Here is a 19350-nt window from a genome sequence, read left to right on the forward strand (position 1 = left end):
TAGATAACATAAAGGCTGCCAAAAACACATGTGCCACTCTTACTTTCTTTTTCTGTGAATATTGTGAGAACAGAATTATGTCATGCCAAGACTTGTCTTTGAAATGGGAAAATTATCTGATAGGCATTCCTTGAATTGCCTCAAGCCTGGATAACTAACAAGTTTGTTACACTCGTATACAGGTTTGGTTGCATATTGGTTACATAATAATATGATTATCCTATGGTTTTTCATCATCATCATCATCATAGACTCTAAATGCTTCTTCTGCACAACAGTTTGAAAATAACGACAAGCTACAATTATGTAGTTATTATTTCACTTTTCTTCGATATGACCAAAGCATATGTATTATTAGCTCTGACTGACTTTTTCATCATTAAAATTTCATCTGCCAAAAAGTGGATGTCAGCAGAAACAAGTGCTTTTAAAAGAATATCATGAGGGAAACTGTGTGTGTCGCTGCTTAGAAACCGTGTTGTTGATCAGAGTTTAAAGTCTATGATTTCATAGTGTAAGTGTGCCATCTTGTGCTCAGAAGTATGTATGCAGTCTGTAAATGTCGGATGACAGGTGAATCTCACAACAGCATGTCTTGGCTGTATTACTCCCAACAATTAAAGAGAAAAATATGACATTTAAAAACAAAAAACAAAAACAAAATTGCATTTTTCAGGACCTAATTTTTTGTATGCACCGTAAACCCGAATAAGTTATTAAAACTCAAAAAATTTAAGGTAATCAGTTGCCTACTTGATCTTCTTAACTTAACGTTCTTAACTTAATATGTTTGAGTAACTAATCCATACATTTAACTAAAATTTTTCAAGTAACCTGAATGTGAACATTTTAATTAATATATACCTAGCTAGCTATAACAAGCTAGTTCAATAAATGCTAACTTGCTAATTTGCTAACATGTTAACAAAAGCATGGTATAGAGGGTTTTCACCAACGTCCTGTTCTGGGCAGTAACCCGGATGCGCGGCCATTATGGAGGCACTCGGATGTAAACAACAGCATGGATTGCACTGTTTATGTACAACTGAACACATTGCTATACTAATAAACCACGGAAAAAAACACGTGGAAGCTGCGAAATCATATAGAGAAGGACTTAGTAAGCACGAAATTTTGACAAACTAAAGTTAATATGTGGTAAAGGTCCGAACGAGCTAGCTTCTCTAGCCCTTACTGCAACTCTTTCTTATTTCTTATCCCGACATATAGGCTACGTTCAGATTGTCAGTCCAAAAAAGCACATGAAATCCGTTTCAAGCTACATCCATGTGGTTTGAAATCCCATTCAAATCACATATCAGGACTTCAGCTTCAGTCTGAAAGCTCTGATCGGATTTCGCGTGGTATGTGACTCACGCCACGTAAAATGTAAACTAGTGGTGGGGGAAAAAATCGATTCTGTTTAGTATCGCGATATTTTGCGCACGCGATTATATCGATGCAGTAGCGCAAAGTATTGCGATATTTAATTATAAAATTATCTGTTTTACTTTCGGGTTTTCTTCATTGGTTTTCTCGGAGTTTACTCTGATCATGTACATTCGCGTATTACATCCACAGGGTGGCGCTTTGTAGTCGTGCTCGTGCATTTCAACAACAAATTAAAATGAAAATGGCTTCATCACAACAACCGGTTGTACACGACACTCCGTCGTCTTTCAAATCGAAAGTGTGGGTAAATTTTGGGTTTCATCAAAAAGCAAATAGTAAAGACCTTGACATGCAGCATGCTATATGCAAGGAATGCCATATGAAGATTAAGTACTGTGGGAATACGACAAATTTGAGAGCCCATCTTACAAGGTATCATTTGGAGTTAGCCGCCACTGAGGAAGTGAAACGCCCCAAAGTTGTTGTCCTACCCCCAAATCAACGCACCTTGGACCAAACAAAAATGATCAAGTTACCTCCAAACTCCGAAAGAGCTAAGAAAATCACGGAGGCGATTGCCTACTTTATCTCCAAAGATTTGCAGCCTTACAGTGTTGTGGAGAACGAAGGTTTCCAGAATCTGCTTAGCATACTGGAGCCCAGGGGCCTCATTTATAAAGCTTGCGTACGCACAAAACGGGGCTGAAAACATGCGTACGCCAGTTCCTGCGCAAAAGGTGGGATTTATAAAGAAAAACTTGACGTGAAAATATGCGCACCTCCACGCAAACTCTGACCCATGCGTACGCACATTTTGAAGACAAAGCAGTTTGGCGACACTGATGGTGAGTTGAGGAATTGACTGCGGATAAAGGGAATTAACCCTTTGCAAAATGGCAAAATTAAGTTTGACATATTTCAATATTTACAATATTTACAAGTTGCTCATAGGTCCCGGTTACAACAAAAAATACAAACTAGAAACTACAAACTTGTTGAGACAAACTTTAAGTTGGCTTGAGAAAGCCGGACCAGAGAGTTTGAAGAAGTTTAAAGTAGTTTGATGTTTAAAGTAGGTTAAAGTTTGATAGATCGATAGATAGATTTAGAATGGTAGTTTAATTGAATCTAGGGCTTCAGGGAGTTTATATTTGAGTTTTTGGCTTGTACACTAATGGCCCACCGTAGTCTTGGCTCAATTTGAGCACTCTGCAATGTAAGTCTATGGGATTTTTATGATTTTTAATATTAATTTTTAAGAAAACTGAAAGTCAAATCAGTTTGAAAAGATATAGCACACCAAGTCAGAACAGTCTGAAGGTCTGACCCGAGTTTGGAGTTTGTAGAATTAAAGCTCTAGGAGGAGTTAGAGTTGTACATTTTTAGTAAGAAGAAGAAGAATAAAAAGTTTAAATAAATTTCAGTAAGTTGGCTTTTCCAAGCCAACTTAATAAGTTTACATAGGATTTGAGTAAGTTGGCTTTCTCAAGCCAACTTAATAACATTAAATCACCATTATGGGTCCTAAAGATACATACATCCATGTTTAGTTTAAAGACATAAAAGGAACTATATGCTGAAAGTACGTAAATTTAATTTCTTTCACTTCCATTCTTAAATGGATGTAGGCCTATCACTCATTATGTTTTAAAAAACACAAATTTCCTTGCTCCTTTAATATATGCATGGCTAATGAGGTCATTTGCATTGTCTATATATGGTTGAATGTGGGCGGAGAAAGGGCGGTAAATTATTTTTTTTTGCGTGCACAAATTATCAGTTAGGCTGTGATTTATAAAGTGAAAATTGTGTGCAGGTGTGCGTACGCACGGTTTTATAAATCTGATATTTTTTTTGCGTACGCCATTTTTGGCTTTTGTGCGTACGTACACTTTTAGTAAGGTTCCTACGCACAGTTTTATAAATGAGGCCCCTGGTATGTGATCCCCTCACGTAAATATTTTACCGACTCTGCCATCCCCAAACTCTACAGCGAAGTCAGAGATGAGGTAAATGAAACTTTGAGTTTAGCCGACGGAGTTGCTATAACGTGTGACGGTTGGTCATCAAGAGCTACGGAATCGTACATGACCATAACCGCGCATCACATCACGAATGAATGGCAGCTTTTAACTCATGTTTTACAAACCAGGGCGATGCATGAGAACCATACCGGGGCCAGTGTGGCCGAGTTGCTGAAAACGGCAACCGAAGAGTGGGGTATCGCTAACAAACAGATTGTTTTGGTTACGGACAACGCGTCCAACATGGTTGTGGCCGCGCAGGTGGGGGGGTATCTTCACGTGAAATGTTTTGCCCATACGCTCAACCTCGCCTCACAGCGCGCACTAAAGCTGCCTGCTGTCGCCAGGTTACTAGGAAGAGTCTGGCGCATAAGCACTTTTTTCCACCGCAGTGCAATCGCCAACTTCATGTTGGAGCAAAAACAAAAGCTTCTGGACCTCCCCACTCACAAGCTCAAGACCGATGTTGTGACCCATTGGAACAGCGGGTACGAAATGCTTGAACGTTTCCTGGAACAGCAACCAGCGATCTGTGCTGCTCTGTTGTCCTCTGAGGTCAGGAGGTCAGGCAGTGATATCTGCACCCTAAACGAAAATGACATTACAGATGCTGAGGATATAATGCTAGCACTTCGACCGATGTTAGTAGCCACAAAACTTGTTTCAGAGGAGAAGAATCCCACTTTGTCTATCATTGCTCCAGTGCAGGCAAAGTGCCAGACGGAAATTATTATTTTTGAAACCTATTTTGAATCCGGCGCAGACAAGAGCGCGGAAAAAAAGCTGTCCATACCAGCCTCCTACAGTTCTGCCGCAGGCTCAAGACGCAGTAGTCCAGCACGGCGGCTACACATTTCCATGTTGTAAAATTTAGATAAGACAACATCTCTATTGCAAATGCAAACCCCTCCATCAACGCAACCCCATTGCCATATTGCCAAAGAGCTGCATGGACACACAAATCTGATCTGAACAGTTGCGATACACAGTGTGGACATCATTTTGTTCAGATTCCAATCGAAAACAAAGATAATCGGATTTGGACTGACAGTGTGAATGTATAGCCATAGTTAACTACGTCAACATTTAGCCATAGTCAACACTATTCACACATGTGGCTGTCTGATGTTGTGCCTCCCTCAACCACAAACGCCTTCTTTCATCAGTTTGTTGCACACTTCTCTTTAACTTTTGACAGTCTATAGAACTCGAAATGTTTTTTTCCGGTGCGACCGATTAGTACAGACCAAAACTCAACCATTTTTCAGCAGCAATAATCAGCCAAATTTGCGAGTCCGTTCAGTTCAGTGGCATTGTTTACGTTCAGTGCCTCCAAAATATCCGACTTCCGGATTGATGACGTGTAGTGAAAACCCTGTATTGCTGTATGAGTGCAGCATATAACGCTATTAGCATACTTGCTAAGTATGAAATCCCAAATACAGGACAGATAATATTTTGTTGCTGAAAATGTTTTATGTTTAATCAAGTTTAGCTTCCATAATTTTAAAGGGGTCATGACATGGTTTTTTTTTATTTTATTATTATGTTCCCTTAGGTGCAATTATAGTATTACTAATTTACAAAAAACTTTTAAAATGTAGTGATTTATGACCTTTTCCCACCCTGTTTCTCATCCTCTGATTCAAACAGTCTGTTTTGGGGGTGTTTCCCCTTTAAGAGTTCAGTGTTAACGCCCACTGTTATGATTGGCTAACGTCAGTGCCTATGCATCAATTATTAACGCCCCCAGCCAGAACATTTGCGGATTCGGCGCAACTGTTTATTAGCGGGTGATGCATGCGAAGCGATGGCTCTTGCAATGATAAAACCTTATATGTTTGAGCCGGAATCAGAGGAAAAGGAACCATGACCACAACAACGAAGACTGGATTAGCCCGTGTCCACATGGAAAGTGAAACTATTTTGAATTATTAAAAAAATTGTAACCCGAGACACTTGAAAACAGATTATTGTTGCATAATTATCCTATAGCTTAATTTGCTAACAGTTTAACATTATTTAACTAATTTCAATGACATGATAGGGTGTACCACGGACAAAAATGCATGCACAGGCCATATTTGAAGATGCAGCATTGATAAGGCAACATTTTTAACTTTCTATCACATGTAGGCCTAGACAGGCGACATATTTTCAAGATTCTCTTATACAAATGTGTTTATATTAGCCAGTGATAAAAAGTAAGTTTGCGTCGTCGTTGTTGAGCCCAGAATAGTCGGCACGGACTTATCTTTGAGCAACAGTTTTCTGGCAAAGCCAGCATCATTTTGGGATTTTTTCTCAAAACAGTCATCCTTAAATGTATAGAACAAACGCTTACATTAACACTGCCGTGACTGGGACGTCCGCAAAAAATAAAGTGCATCCATTTTTCCCTGACGTCTGGATCTTTCGGCAGCGTATTCAAAGATGTTGTTTGTCCACAGCCAGGAACAGCACATCTGCGGCATCGTAATTTCCCTGTACACAGACCCACTCGCTGTCCGTCGACTGAACACTTGTGAGGCGCGCGGCGATACGAAATGAGCGTAGTTGTCTTGTGCTGGAGGCGGTCGTATGCAAACACTGGTACGTCACTTCGCACCGTGACGTCACTTCTTACCATGGATCCAGAACGAGCTGTATTTAGAGCTTGATTAAATAAATGATTCGTTTATAATGGGGAGGAAGTATTAAGCTATGAAACTTGCAGGACGTTTTAATGGTACAAAGACCTCTTATATACCAAAAGATCAAGGCAAATTTGGTTTCTCATGTCATGACCCCTTTAAGAATTAGGATCTGCTGCTGTGATAAATTTAGTTTGAAGCTAATGCTGAAGGGAGCAGTATAGCAGACAGTCATTGAGCCCTTGAGAAATCTTGTCTACAAGAAGGCTGGTATAAAATAACACACACACACACAGGCAGGTGCATGCGCACACACAGAAACTTTCATGTTTTATGGGGACTTTCCATAGACATAATGAATTTGTATACTGTACTGTTTATTATATCGCCTTACACTAAACCAACCCATCACAGAAAACTTTCTGCATTTTTACGTTTTCAAAAAAGATAATACTATATGATTTATAAGCTGTTTTCCTCAGGGGAACCAAAACATGTCCCCACAAGGACAAGGATTTCGGATATTGACATCTCTGTGGGGATTCTTTGTCCCCATAACGTAGGGTTTAGGCTACCAGGCCACACACACACTCACACACACACACAGTGCCACCACATCATTATGTGATTATCTTATTTCCAGTCTCTAAGGGTTAAGAGCACATCTGCTCATATCATTCTGTTAAGTGCGTCTAAATAGAAACAAACCTTCTTTTATTTGTCTCAGGACTTAATGGCCCACAGTTGGAAGAAATGCAACAAGAGAAATGGGCACTACGTTTTTGTTTTTTTTTACTTCAAATTCACTTAATCTTGCACAAATTCACCTTTTTCAGCGACACCTCAAAGACACCCGTTTCTTCCCATGACCCCTATTTACACTCATTATAATGTATTCTGGAGTCGTTACAGAAATAAAGGCAGAGCTCTTAATGCTTACTTGTCTGTTCTTCTGTGAATCTCAAAGGACGGATCTCAACTGCTCCCCTCTCTCACTGTGGTTGCCAGGATATGCCTTTTCAGTTGCCAGGATACAGTCCCACTCCCATCCTACTCTAGGATGAGTGCTCTCAGAGGAAGCAAGTAGACTTCTGTGGGACCTACAGAACAACTCTGGTGGTTTAATGGCGGGACCTTGAGTGGTCAACATTTTTAGGACATATCATGTGTTTTTGAATATTTTTTGTGCTTTCAGATCACAGATGACAAATTGGCCTTTGTATTATTGGGTTGAGGGCTGGGATAGGCCTACGTGAGAATTCATGAGGACATATTAATAAATTAATATCACACGCGTTATATGTGGCACTTTATCAGGAGGGCTGTGAATAAGCATGTAAACAGGAAAGGAAAAACACCTTCTTGAAGCTGCTGAATTTTCTATGAAATCTACCAAGGAAAAAAAAAATAGACTTTCATCTCACAATTCGGACTTTTTTCTCGCAATTATGAGTTCATATCTTGCATTTTGGACTCACAATTCTGAGTTTAACTTAAATCTCACAATTCTGAGTGGAATTCCGATTGCTCGTGAAGACAAATATCCAGATAAAACTAACTTACTATCAATGACGGACTGAGCCGAACGTTAGCTAGGCTGTTTGATATTGTTTTAAAACAACAGTTCAAAAAACAAGATCTTAATATCGAGTAACTTACATTTTAGACGTAAATTTGCCCATCCATAGCTGTTTCACCCGAGCAGCACACGGTGTGATTTGTTCCTGGATGTTTACCCACAGATCGTGGGTAAATGATTCAATGATTATTTTTTAAAGATAATGGCTGAATTCTGAATTCATAACCAGTTGCATACTGCTCTTGTTATTCCTGCCATAGAAAAATATGGTAAAAAAACAAACAACTATGCTGCAAATCCAGTTTAGTTACTGAATGAATCAGCGTTCTGAGTTAGCCTAAATGATTCAATTGACTCACCTGTCGCCACCTACTGGATTAACGATGTAGCCTATCGTGCAGAAAAAAATGTATGCACCATATCATTTTTGACAAAAGTCATGAAAGTAAGCCTGTGAGGGATATAAGCACATTGGAAATTATGTGCTGTTTTAAACAGAAAACCTGAGACATCTGAGCTTTAAAAAAGATAAATTATTGTTGCTCTGAGATTGGATTAGGAGACTGCCCGGCTCATTTGGTAATGGAGGTAAATTAACCAAGACACTGTGCAGACCCCTGGCTGCTTTGATCAAAAATAACACGGACATGTGTCTCGGAAGGGTCTCATGCACATGCTAATCTAATGAGAGATATAATCTAATGAAGTGTATTCTCCATTCATCTGTAACTGAGACAGTGAACACAATTTCACCCACCTTCTCTGTCAATGCAGAAAAATAAAGATGGCTAATTTGAACAAAAAATCTGATTTTCATTTAGTTCTGGGCTACATGATTATAAGTGAGCCTGGTCCTGGCACCCTTTAGTTTATTAGCGAGATTGACACGGGTTTAATAAATTACCGGTTCACGGCCGGTGAGTGTAAATACACTGGCTCATGCATTTATTTTCCATTTTAAGTTTTTTTTTTTTTTTTTGCAGTTAAGGGTAACTGAAACCAAAGCAATGCTGATAACAACAAACAGGTAGATTTCCAAACCAACTAAACTGGATAAATCCTGATCTAATCTAATTTTGCTGGTTTGCCATATTTTTGAAAGCAGGCTTAATTAAGTGCACACTTGCTAAGAACACTACAATTGCTACAACTGACAGGATGTGACTGGAATTTAAGAAATGCCTTGCACAATAGGCTGCATCTGAACCCCTTCACTGCACGTACTGTACACATGTGAATGCTGTTTTATGTTACAGATTACTAGGGCTGTTAATTGATACAAAAAAAATCAGATTAATTGTACAATATGCATATTGCATATCCTAATTATGAAAATGTAATATCCATGCTGATTAATTGAATCCTACTGCTCATAAAACATTCAATACTCGGCTTAAAGACCCTTTAAGTGCCTTTGCATGATGCGTTGACGTAATTTCCACTGAAACTGGAAGCTAAGGCGGGGCATATTGAATGGCCCCTCCCCCAGTCAATATGGCATTACGTCATGAAAGTGTGGACTCGGAGGAAGATCATGAGTGCTTCCAGCCACGTCGGAGTGATCCAACTTCTTCTTCTTCTTTTTTGTTTTTAACGGCGGTTGGGGAGTGATCCAACTGATAGGATTCTCGCTAGAGAGGCCAATCTACTTCGAGTGTAACTAAACAAGCCAATGACCATTGGCATGTGTAAGAAATTGTAGTCTGCCTCGACCCAGATTCCACTCCAAAATATATTTTAGAATGAGCTCATCCCCAAAATGGCTTAATTATCATTAAGATGAAGGAAGTCAAGTTATATTGTTTCTTCACCATTTGGGTTGATCACATCCTGAGCAAATGGTAGTCAATTGTAGAATGGGAATGGGTGTGGGACACAAAGAACCTTCTCAGAAAATGGGGTGTCTCAACTTAATTAACATACAGATCACAGCTGTTACAACAAGAGCAACTTCATTTACATTAAGAGTGATAAACTGTTACAGGATAAAAGGTTTAAGATTTGAATGTTCTGGGTTCATTCTGACGCCGGTGAACCCAAGGTGCTTTGTGTATCTTGCCACTACTATGTTGTAGATCTTCGACGTCCACATAATTTTTTCTTACACATGCGATGATTTGCAGAAGCTGCTCTGCTTGCAGCACGGGTATATAATGAGCAGCAGGTGCATTGCATCTTCAGATTTTCGCTTCGGAGCCGAGCGTTTCATTTATGCTCTTGTCTGCAAGCAGTGTCTTCTGAACGAGCTAGCTCTTCAAGGAGAACCTCTCGATTTCATCGGTGTTGGTGTCATGGCACGTCAGTGGGGTAGATTATTACGGTTATCACTGCTGGTAAGAGCTGCGCCTTTAACGAGAGTGAGTGCACACTGTCTACAGGCTGCAATTCCCTCTCAGTGTTGCCGCAATATTTTCCCCTGTGTGCTTCAGCACAGAGAGGGCGAGTCTCCTAAAAGAGCTTACATGGGTGTGAATTGCTTCTTTCTAAAGATGACAGTCCACCCATGGGTTTCTGGATGCAGTCGTTTCCTGTCCTCACTGACGGCCACAATCACGGTCTCGCATGCCTGGGCAAAACATGTGAGACTGTGTTCGTGGGTGGTTCATGGAAACATGACCACGTCGGCACACCGGTCGACTCTTCTTTCTCCGGAAATCTTGAGTCCCCTCTGTTAAAAGCACAGCCGTAGGTCTGCTCGACACTCTGGGAGACCGTGGAGATCAGAAAGAGCTTCTGCCGGGCAAAACCCGGACGGTTCTCTTGCTCCTCAGCATGTCGTGTGCTGTCGAGCTGCCAGGCTGCAACGTGGGTTGTCATGGCAACCCGCTCTGCGTTCCGCGCTCCAACCCCCTAGGGCCCCTCCCCCTCTAGTGCATCATAAGCTGTGCAGCTTCTGGTTTGGATTGCTGGTCCTTAAAAAAAAGTGGGGGAACCAAGCATTTCATTCAGGGCTCCAGCATGGGCAGATGTTGATCGCTGCATCTGAGAGAGGGGCTGTTTTGCTTTAGAAATGAGGATGATGCTGAGTTCCCACTGTAATAGTGAGTGTGCTTAAGCTGTATCATCCTCCTCTTCTGGCGCCAGTGGGCATCAGCGCGCGGTTCGAGGACGCAAGCAAGCCTTCTCCTTTCCTGTGGAACCAGGTAAGTTTGGCACAGCACACTCAGACCCCGCTAAAGGGCCACCTCGCACCTCGCTGCCCCACTGCGGGTATGCCTGTGGTCCCTTTGGTCCCACTTGAACGGTCTCTGCGAGCCTGGCTAGCACTCCCCAGTCCGTCTTGCTGGCTCATTCGGACCAACAGACTCCACCCCCAGGCGGCACAGCTGATCTGGAGAGAGTTCGGGGAGGCTCAGGTAGACCTGTTTGCCTCCTCGGAGACCTCCCACTGCCCCTGGGCCTTCGCAAATATGCGTTTCCCCCAGTGACCCTACTTGCAAAGACCCTGTGCAAAGTCAGGGAGGACTAGGAACAGGTCCTGCTGGTGGCTCCCTATTAGCCCACCTGGAACTGGTTCTCGTGACAGACCCTACTTGGCACATTCATTAGAGGAAGGATCTTCTTTCTCAGAGACGGGGCACCCTGCTACCCGCGTCCAGACCTCTGGAAACTCTATGTCTGAGTCTGGATGGGACGCAGAGGTTCTAGGTGACTTACCTCAGAGGTATTTAACACCATCACTTCGGAACGGACACTGTCTATGAGACGTGCATACGTCTCTCACTGAGAGGACCCCTAAAGGTGTTCGATAGGGTCTGTGCTTTCCTTCTTGCAGAAAGGGTTGAAGAGAGGGCTGTCTCCCTCCACCCTCAAAGTACATGCTGTTGGTATTTCAGCTTATCACAACCACATAGATGGCAAATCAGTAGGGAAGCACAACCTGGTCGTCAGATTCCTTGTGGGGGCGAGACGGTTAAATCCTCCTCTATCCCCATCCATACCCTCTTGGGACCCTCCCTTGGTGTTTCAAGCACTTCAGGATGCTCCATTTGAGCCTCTGCAGTCAGTAGACTTAAAGCTTCTGTCCATGAAGACTTTGCTGAATCAAGCCTAGATTGTGGGCCGGGTGACGGCCACGTGGTACTGAGACCCCGGCCTGGCTATGTGCCCAAGGTTCCTACCACTCCATTCAGGGACAGGAACCTGCAAGCGCTGCCCCTGGAGGAGGCAGACCCAGCCCTGGCTTTGCTCTGTCCTGTCCACGCTCTCCAACTGTACGTGGACAGAACTTGAAGCCTCAGGACCTCAGACCAGCTCTGTGTCTGTTATGGAGGCCAGCAGAAGGGAAAGGCTGTCTGGATAGTGGATGCCATCACCTTGGCTTACCAAGCACAAGGCATGCCCTTTACGCTCAGGTTGCATGCTCACTCTTTGAGAGGCGTTGCATCCTCCTGGGCTTTGGCACGTGGCACCTCGCTAACAGATATCTGTAGAGCTGCGGGCTGGGTGACACCTAACATGTTTGCTAGGTTTTATAGCCTACGTGTAGAGCCAGTCTCCTCTCGTGTTCTCACCCTAATCGGGTAGAAGCACTGAGAGGCCTGGCTCTGTCAGCCTGCTGATATCCGCAAAAACAACTAAAACCCTGTATTCTGCTGCCAGGCCATTAGATGGCGATGAAGCGCTATAGACTGAACACGTAATATGCATGTGCATGATGTCATCGTCTTCAGAGATTCGCATTTTTGTTTACACGGAGACCGTATTCAAAAACTTGCACTTTGAAAACCGTTTTCAAAAGTTCGCGTTTTCAGGCAACCAAAACACTGTTGTCGTGTAAATGAAGGGACAAAACGCATAAAAAAGTCTTCCGTGTTTAGTTGAAAATTATGTTGTGTAAACAGCCCCTCATGTGCTGTTGTAAATTTTAACCAGCTAATGGAAAATATGCATTCTAAAAATCTAAACAATTTGGATAATAAGGTATCTAGAATTATTAATTTAGCTGATAAAATACCTAGAATAATTTTGACTTAATGACTGGAATATCAGGTTTGTCATTAAACATAAAACATGTTGGTCAATCATTTATGTGGACATGTTGAACATAATGATAGTATAGATAACATTATGTTGTAAGTCAAATCCGGCCGTAGTTAATGCTATTAATTATGTTAATGTTTCTGCTGTTGTTGCATTTATTAAAAACGTAACAGATCGATAAGGATTTTGAATGTTAAAATAGGGGTCTCCTGGAAAAAAGGTTGGGAACCACTGCTATAGCCCAATGGGGCACCAGGGGGAGCCAATCATAATTCGGGGGGCCAGTGCCACCCCATGCCAACCCTCTTGATTCCCAATGGACAAAATCAAGTCCAGCCCTAGGCTACATGTTTTTTCTTGTTTGAAAAGGCTTTTCACATAGCTAGACTAAACATCACAATAGGGAAGAAAATATAGCCTATCGCAAAATCTGTTTCATGTCGACTTTTGCATGTCAAATTGACATCTAACAAATACACTGTTAAAGCTGCAAATAGCCTACAAAATAATATAAAATTAGACCGCTAGAGTTTTCTGATTTGGCACTGTTTCATCTGATTTCATAATTTTGTTGTTTCATGATTACATTTTTCAAGTTGATTTTTATAGTGCAAACTAAATGTTTATTTACTTGTGCTCAGTAGCTCTCCAAACAAAAAGCCTTTAAAAGCTTTCTCTGTTTTGACTGGGATCGCGCAGTCCAATGAAAGAAGCCACTGTGTGCAGTGCCTGGATGGAGCATTGCCCGTCCCGAACCCCCCTCGAGTCCCCCCGACACATTATTCAGAGGGGCGGGACAGTCAGAGAGAGACGCTGAAGAAATCACCCGCTGCTACTCGTACAGATGTTGACAGGGCTCGTGCAGTGCAACAGCATCTTCGCATTTCACTGTTTTTGAAAGAGTCGCCGCTCACTTTGTACCTTCACCATGGGGAAAGTTGAAGGCGGAATGAAATGTGTGAAATATCTCCTCTTCGTGTTCAACTTTATATTCTGGGTAAGTAGCCTAACACAAAAGTGTTGTATTTACATGCCATTATGTGTGGTATTTTAGTAGTCTATAGTTTGCTATCTGGAGCCAGTTTTGCGTGCACTTTCTAGTCAAATATTCGTTCTGTTAAGAGTGTTTACACACCTTCTGCAGGAATTTAAAGCTTGATTCGGGGGGAGGCTGAGAGTCACTGCTCGTACGACTCAAATCAGATTTTCCACTGAGGAAAATCCGCCCCTTTTTCCTTCAGCGTGTGTTTGTTTGGAGGACAGCAGCCGGACACTGGCGCTGTAGTACTGGGTGTTTTGATTCTCCCCACTGACTTCGAATCTTTTGAATCCGTTCAGTGAATAGATTCGTTTAAATGAATTAGCTGATAAGTTCAGTAAACACTGCAGGATATCGTTATGCCAGTAGTTGAGCAGTGAGCTGTTTATTATGAGTAGCCTAAATCATTTAATCATTCACTCATTGGACAGTCCACCTTAAAATATTTGTATTTATTGCAAATATTGCTGTATTTATTTCAAAAGATGTATCCATGCACTTCCCCTCCCTCTTTTCTCTGATGATGGCTTGAGGGCGGGGCAACCTGTCACTCACATTAGATCGACCAATAGCAAACCATCCAATCAATTCCCGCCCTACATTTGTTCTTGTTCGAACAGTGATTTCACTCAGATATATGTCACAATAGAGAAGAAAAGACTTCAGCTTCATGTTGGTCTGTATAGATCCTAGTTTATGAACGAGATTCGATTAATTCGTTCATAATCAGGGTCAGTCAGTTCATTCAAGAAAGGCGCCTCATTAATTCAGTTCAGTTCATCCATGAACAATGAATTATTATTATTATTTTTTTATTCAATTATTAAATTTTTACTTTTAAACTAGACTTTAAAGTTCATTGACAAGTCCCAGTTCATTCGTTAAGACGAAGCGACTCATTCCATGAACAGTGTGTTCGTTCGTTTGGCATAACCAATAACATTTTCCTTCACAGACTCCACTTGAAATGCTATTTCATGCAAATGAATGGCAGTAGTCAAGTACTTTAAAACGAATTTAGTGAACTGAGTAAGTGTGTGATAATAATGTTAACTTTTAAAAGATTTTTTAAAATACTGATTCATTCATGAATGAAACACTGCTCTGCATATTAGCATTAACTACGGCACGGGAAGCACAGTTTAAGGAAGGCCTGATTATTTTTAATTGAGGACACTTTTATCTGATTAACCATAAACTTTTCTTACACATGATAGTTCATGGTAAAACATTTTCTGGAGTAAATATGCAACCTTTCTTTAATTAATAATCATGTAACCATGTATTATAATAAATTCTCAATGTGAGTGATTAGAATAATTACTCTTTGAATAAAATATTAGAAAATCTGGGATGAAAAAACAGGAATGAAATGAAAAACAACAGCACTTATATTTTGGTGGGTTTTTTTCTTTAAGCCTTGGTAAATTTCTTACATGCATGCATGGTAAATCTGGACATATCAAGGATTTTTACAATAGAAATTTACAGACAGGAAAAAATCACTAAAAATAATAATATCCCGGTCAGAGTATTTCTATAATGAACAATATCATGGAAATTCATTGGTCAACGGGTTTGAGAGCTCTGCTATTAGGTGAATCTGTTTGGTGTCGTTTATTTGGCCTGTTAACAATAATTGACATGAGTGTGGTTTATCTATGCCAGGGCTCCAGACTAACTTTTTTACAAGGAGCGCTGTAGCCCCGGACTTTTAGGAGCATAAGCAGAACATTTAGGGGCACACCTTAAATCAGCTTGCAATGCAATTATTAAAATTTCCCCCAAAATAACTTTAATACTGACAAATTCTTTAATAATAAATAGACTTAAAGTTCAGATATTACAATGTGCAGTTTTATTTTAAATATAATGCACAGAAACGCCTTGATTCCCCTTAAAACAAGTCTGACATTTTTAAACGTTTTCTGTTTCCACAATAACAGAACTCTCGTAAAACTTTATTAGTATTTTGTATTGCATTACCATGTCCCCTGCAATTTCCCCCATTTTCAGCCATTTTAGCATCAGGTTTTGTCTATCAGATTTTTAAACAAGTGACATTTTCCTTCTAGCTGCTGCTCCGGCACTTTGACCTTCCGTTTGACACACACACACACACACACACACACACACACACACACACACACACACATACACACGTATATAGCTGATGTCTAAATGAGAACATACTATACATGCCATCTTTTTTTTATATAGAAAGCTAAATAAATGCTTTGTCTTATTTAGCAGTAACTACTGGGAGCAAAATGTAATTCTCACAAGCTCTTGTGTTCATTCTAAACACAAATATAATCATATAATTATTTACATTCTATAAGCCTAATACTATGTTTAATTTCTGTTGCATTTATACTCTCCCATTGTGTGCAGCACCTTATGCAGTATTTTACTGCCTATTGTCCAATAACCTCTGTATGATCTGCTGTGAAAGATCTGCGCAATACTTGACTGCACACTATTGCAAACTACCATTAGTATGCAAAATAATGCAACACTTCCGGCTCTTCTGTTATATGCCACAACTGTGCAATAATGTTGCAATACTCAATACTCACACCACACGGCTTTTCTACTTTATACATCGTTATGGAATAACTGGCTTAATTTGGACTAATGCCTTGACCGAGAATTATTTCAATTCTTTAAATTGGACGTTTAACTTATAGTTATACGTGACTGCACTGTAAAGACTGCTCTAATTTCATTCTACTTTGTATAGTGACAATAAAGATTCTTGAATCTTAAATATTAAGATGATCTACTATATTTGCCAAAATGTTGGAAGACCAAACATATCTAAATTGAACTAATATTCTTGCTTGGGCATATTAAAGAAGACATATTTTATAAAGTCTGCAAAAAATTGAAAAAGGTTAATTGAATGATTATTTATGCAGCAAATAAATGTAACAAAACAACAACATTCATACACAAAACTGCATATAATAATTTCAAAATAACTATACAGTGCTTAATAGTGCATAGTTTGATGTAAACATAGTAAGCTGCATACACTCTAAAAAAATATAATTTTCTAAGTTGTAAATAAAACAAAAATTATTAAGTATGTTTTACAAAAAAATGCAAAACAGATTTTATCATGTTGGTATATTAACATTTTATCACTAATGGGAAACAAAAATACTGTCAATTTACAGTTTTTTACGATCGCTATGACAGTTTTTGCAATACATTTAACACTTTTCCTAAACTCTTAACGCACCAACACACCTAAAACACACAATTGGCAAAACGGTTAATTTCATGCTCAAAATCACACATTGTAAACTAAACTCCAAAACTAATTTTCAAAATACAAGAATACACTAACAGACTACACTATGTCTAACAAAACACTGCAAACATGTTTCAAAATCAAATAATTATTCAAAACACTAACACATGTTCTCTTCCAACAGGAACATTTAGTCAATCATAACACAATGACAAAAAAACGCTAACATCAGCTGAAATGACAGAAACTGCATTATTTTATGTGTCAGGTAGACGTTATACAATAGACAGTATATTGTATTGATCATAGATTGTGTTTTGCACTGTAGTTTCTTTTGAAGCCTCTCTACATTTTGTTTTGTTGGGTTTAGAAAATTCATGCATTTTGTTTCTTTTGATGCAGAAATTCAATACAAAAAATTAATGACCATCTCTAGACCATCAGCTAGAAAGAGTAGCTTTATGTACAGTTTATGAAAAAAAAAAAGACAGAGACAGAATTGCTGCAGTAAAGACTTTATTTTGCAAAAGAACATTATTGCAAGATATACCTCTCCCATGTACTGGTCCTTGTCCCACTCCTCTCCCTTGTCCTGATACTAGTCTTCCTCTCCCTCGTGCAGGCATTTTTCTTTCTTTCTTTCTTTCTTTCTTTCTTTCTTTCTTTCTTTCTTTCTTTCTTTCTTTCTTTCTTTCTTTCTTTCTTTCTTTGTGTTGCTCTATATTGTTCATTTTCCACACAAGATCAGTCCAAAGAGTCCTCTTCTATAACATATGGTCATGTGATTGAAATAAACTCAACACCTGAGTGTAATTCCTTGGATATCAGCAGTAATTTATATATTTGCATAACTTCAATAAGCTGTTTCTCAGTAGCAATGGAATAAAATACAGGGAATATATTTGTGTTTCAATTCACAATATGAACAGCGGTTCACTTTGACTTTAGCGTATATAAGTTATGTTTAAAACAAGATGTTATCCGTTCTGACATACAGTGTGAAAGCATTTGTAAATTTGACTGTAAAATTACATAGTTTTGGTATTGGTTGAGCTTGTGTGTAAAAGAAGTTCAAGCATTTTAAATTTGTGTTAACTGTATGCATTTTGTGTCAAAGCAACAAGAAATGTGTTAATTGTATAGCCTACAAAGACGGATGTTGTGCTAACTGTGTTAAGAGTTTAGGAAACTTGTTAAATGTATTGAAAAAACTGTCATAGCGATTGTAAAAAACTGTAAGTTCAATCTGTAAAACCTAAAATTGTATTTTAATATTTCTACTTCAAATTTTCATGTTTAATTCAATGTTACTTGCAGTTGCTTTGTATATTTCTGTGAAATTTAAACTAATAATGAAGTAAATTTCACAAATAATTACAAAGAAATGGAAAGTAACACAAAAATATTACACTAAAAATCCATTAAATTTACAGTAACAAAATAAGTTACGTTGTATAATTTATCATGTAAAAACACTGCATTCATAAACTGATTGGCAAGTCTTTATGATTTTCTGTAGTAAATGAACAGCATATCACAGATATTGTCAATATATCTTAATGTGTATTTGTATATTGAATGCCAAAATACGCAGTGTTTTAAAATCATAAATTATATAACTTAAATTGTTTTATTGCTGTGAATTTCATGAATTTTTGACAGTCTTTTTTAATATTTCTACTTCAAAATGTCATGTGTTAATTGCCATTTCTTTGTAATTATTAGTGACATTTACTCCGCCCTACGTACTTCCGCTCAATTTTCATTTTCCTTCAGTACGTCGTCTGGGTTTGTGGTGTATTCTCGGGTTTTCTCAGGCCAATTTTTTGCAGTTTTTGGTCCAATCAGTGTACAGAGGGAGTGGCTGAGAACGATGGCGTTAAGGTTGTGCGCTAGTTTGAGTTGTAGTTTCGTCACGACCTAACATTAGCGATTGGTTATGGCAGATCCTGAGTGGCTCTGGGCAGATCCAATAGTTTTAAACTTCAACAGAGTGCCCGCCTACAAGGAAGTTAATGCTTGTCAATGGAGAGAGGCCAGACTCTCTGTACAAATGAAATCTACGAGAGTTTGGTAGGACCAGGCTAACATTTACTAGCAATTGAAAAGAAATCGAAATATCAAGTGAAAATTGTTTCAAATAAAATCCTATGCCAATTTTTTACAGTAGTAAGCAGTACTCAAGTATTTCATTCCGAACATTCATTTATCTGAGCTTCTCCACACAGTTATCCCAAAACATCCATATTTCAGTCAAAGGAAGCTCCTGTTTCCAAGGCTGTGTGAAACAACTTCCTATCTCTGCTGCTCCTGTGAGGCTTTGGTGGCTTTCCTAGGCCGTCCAGATGAGCTCTGCTCGGCTTTGAGCTCCATCTCCGTTCTGGATCCTTACAGAATAAGGGACTTGTGTGAATAGAAATGGTTTTTAAATGTTCTTCACA

At 39.4% G+C, this 19350-nt stretch overlaps 2 protein-coding genes across 3 annotated transcripts in view; one reads left to right on the top strand and one right to left on the bottom strand.

Annotated features, from left to right (window-relative positions):
- The window catches only part of LOC306985338 (potassium voltage-gated channel subfamily A member 3), a 175425-nt gene extending 167589 nt beyond the window's left edge, over nt 1-7836 (bottom strand). For both annotated transcript variants that reach the window (XR_013794786.1, XR_013794787.1), the window contains exons 1-2: nt 7709-7836; nt 6990-7149 (exon numbers count right to left, since the gene is read on the bottom strand). The gene's annotated coding sequence lies outside the window, so the exon portion shown is untranslated. The remainder of the gene's footprint in view (nt 1-6989; nt 7150-7708) is intronic.
- A 5582-nt stretch (nt 7837-13418) lies between these two features.
- The window catches only part of tspan2b (tetraspanin 2b), a 40772-nt gene continuing 34840 nt past the window's right edge, over nt 13419-19350 (top strand). Inside the window, exon 1 of the mRNA XM_079587489.1 lies at nt 13419-13608. Within this exon, the coding sequence (XP_079443615.1) occupies nt 13540-13608 (69 nt within the window). The 5' untranslated portion in view covers nt 13419-13539. The remainder of the gene's footprint in view (nt 13609-19350) is intronic.

Source organism: Phoxinus phoxinus (assembly GCF_949152265.1).
Source record: "Phoxinus phoxinus genome assembly, chromosome: 18".
In the NCBI taxonomy this organism is placed as follows: domain Eukaryota; kingdom Metazoa; phylum Chordata; class Actinopteri; order Cypriniformes; family Leuciscidae; genus Phoxinus; species Phoxinus phoxinus.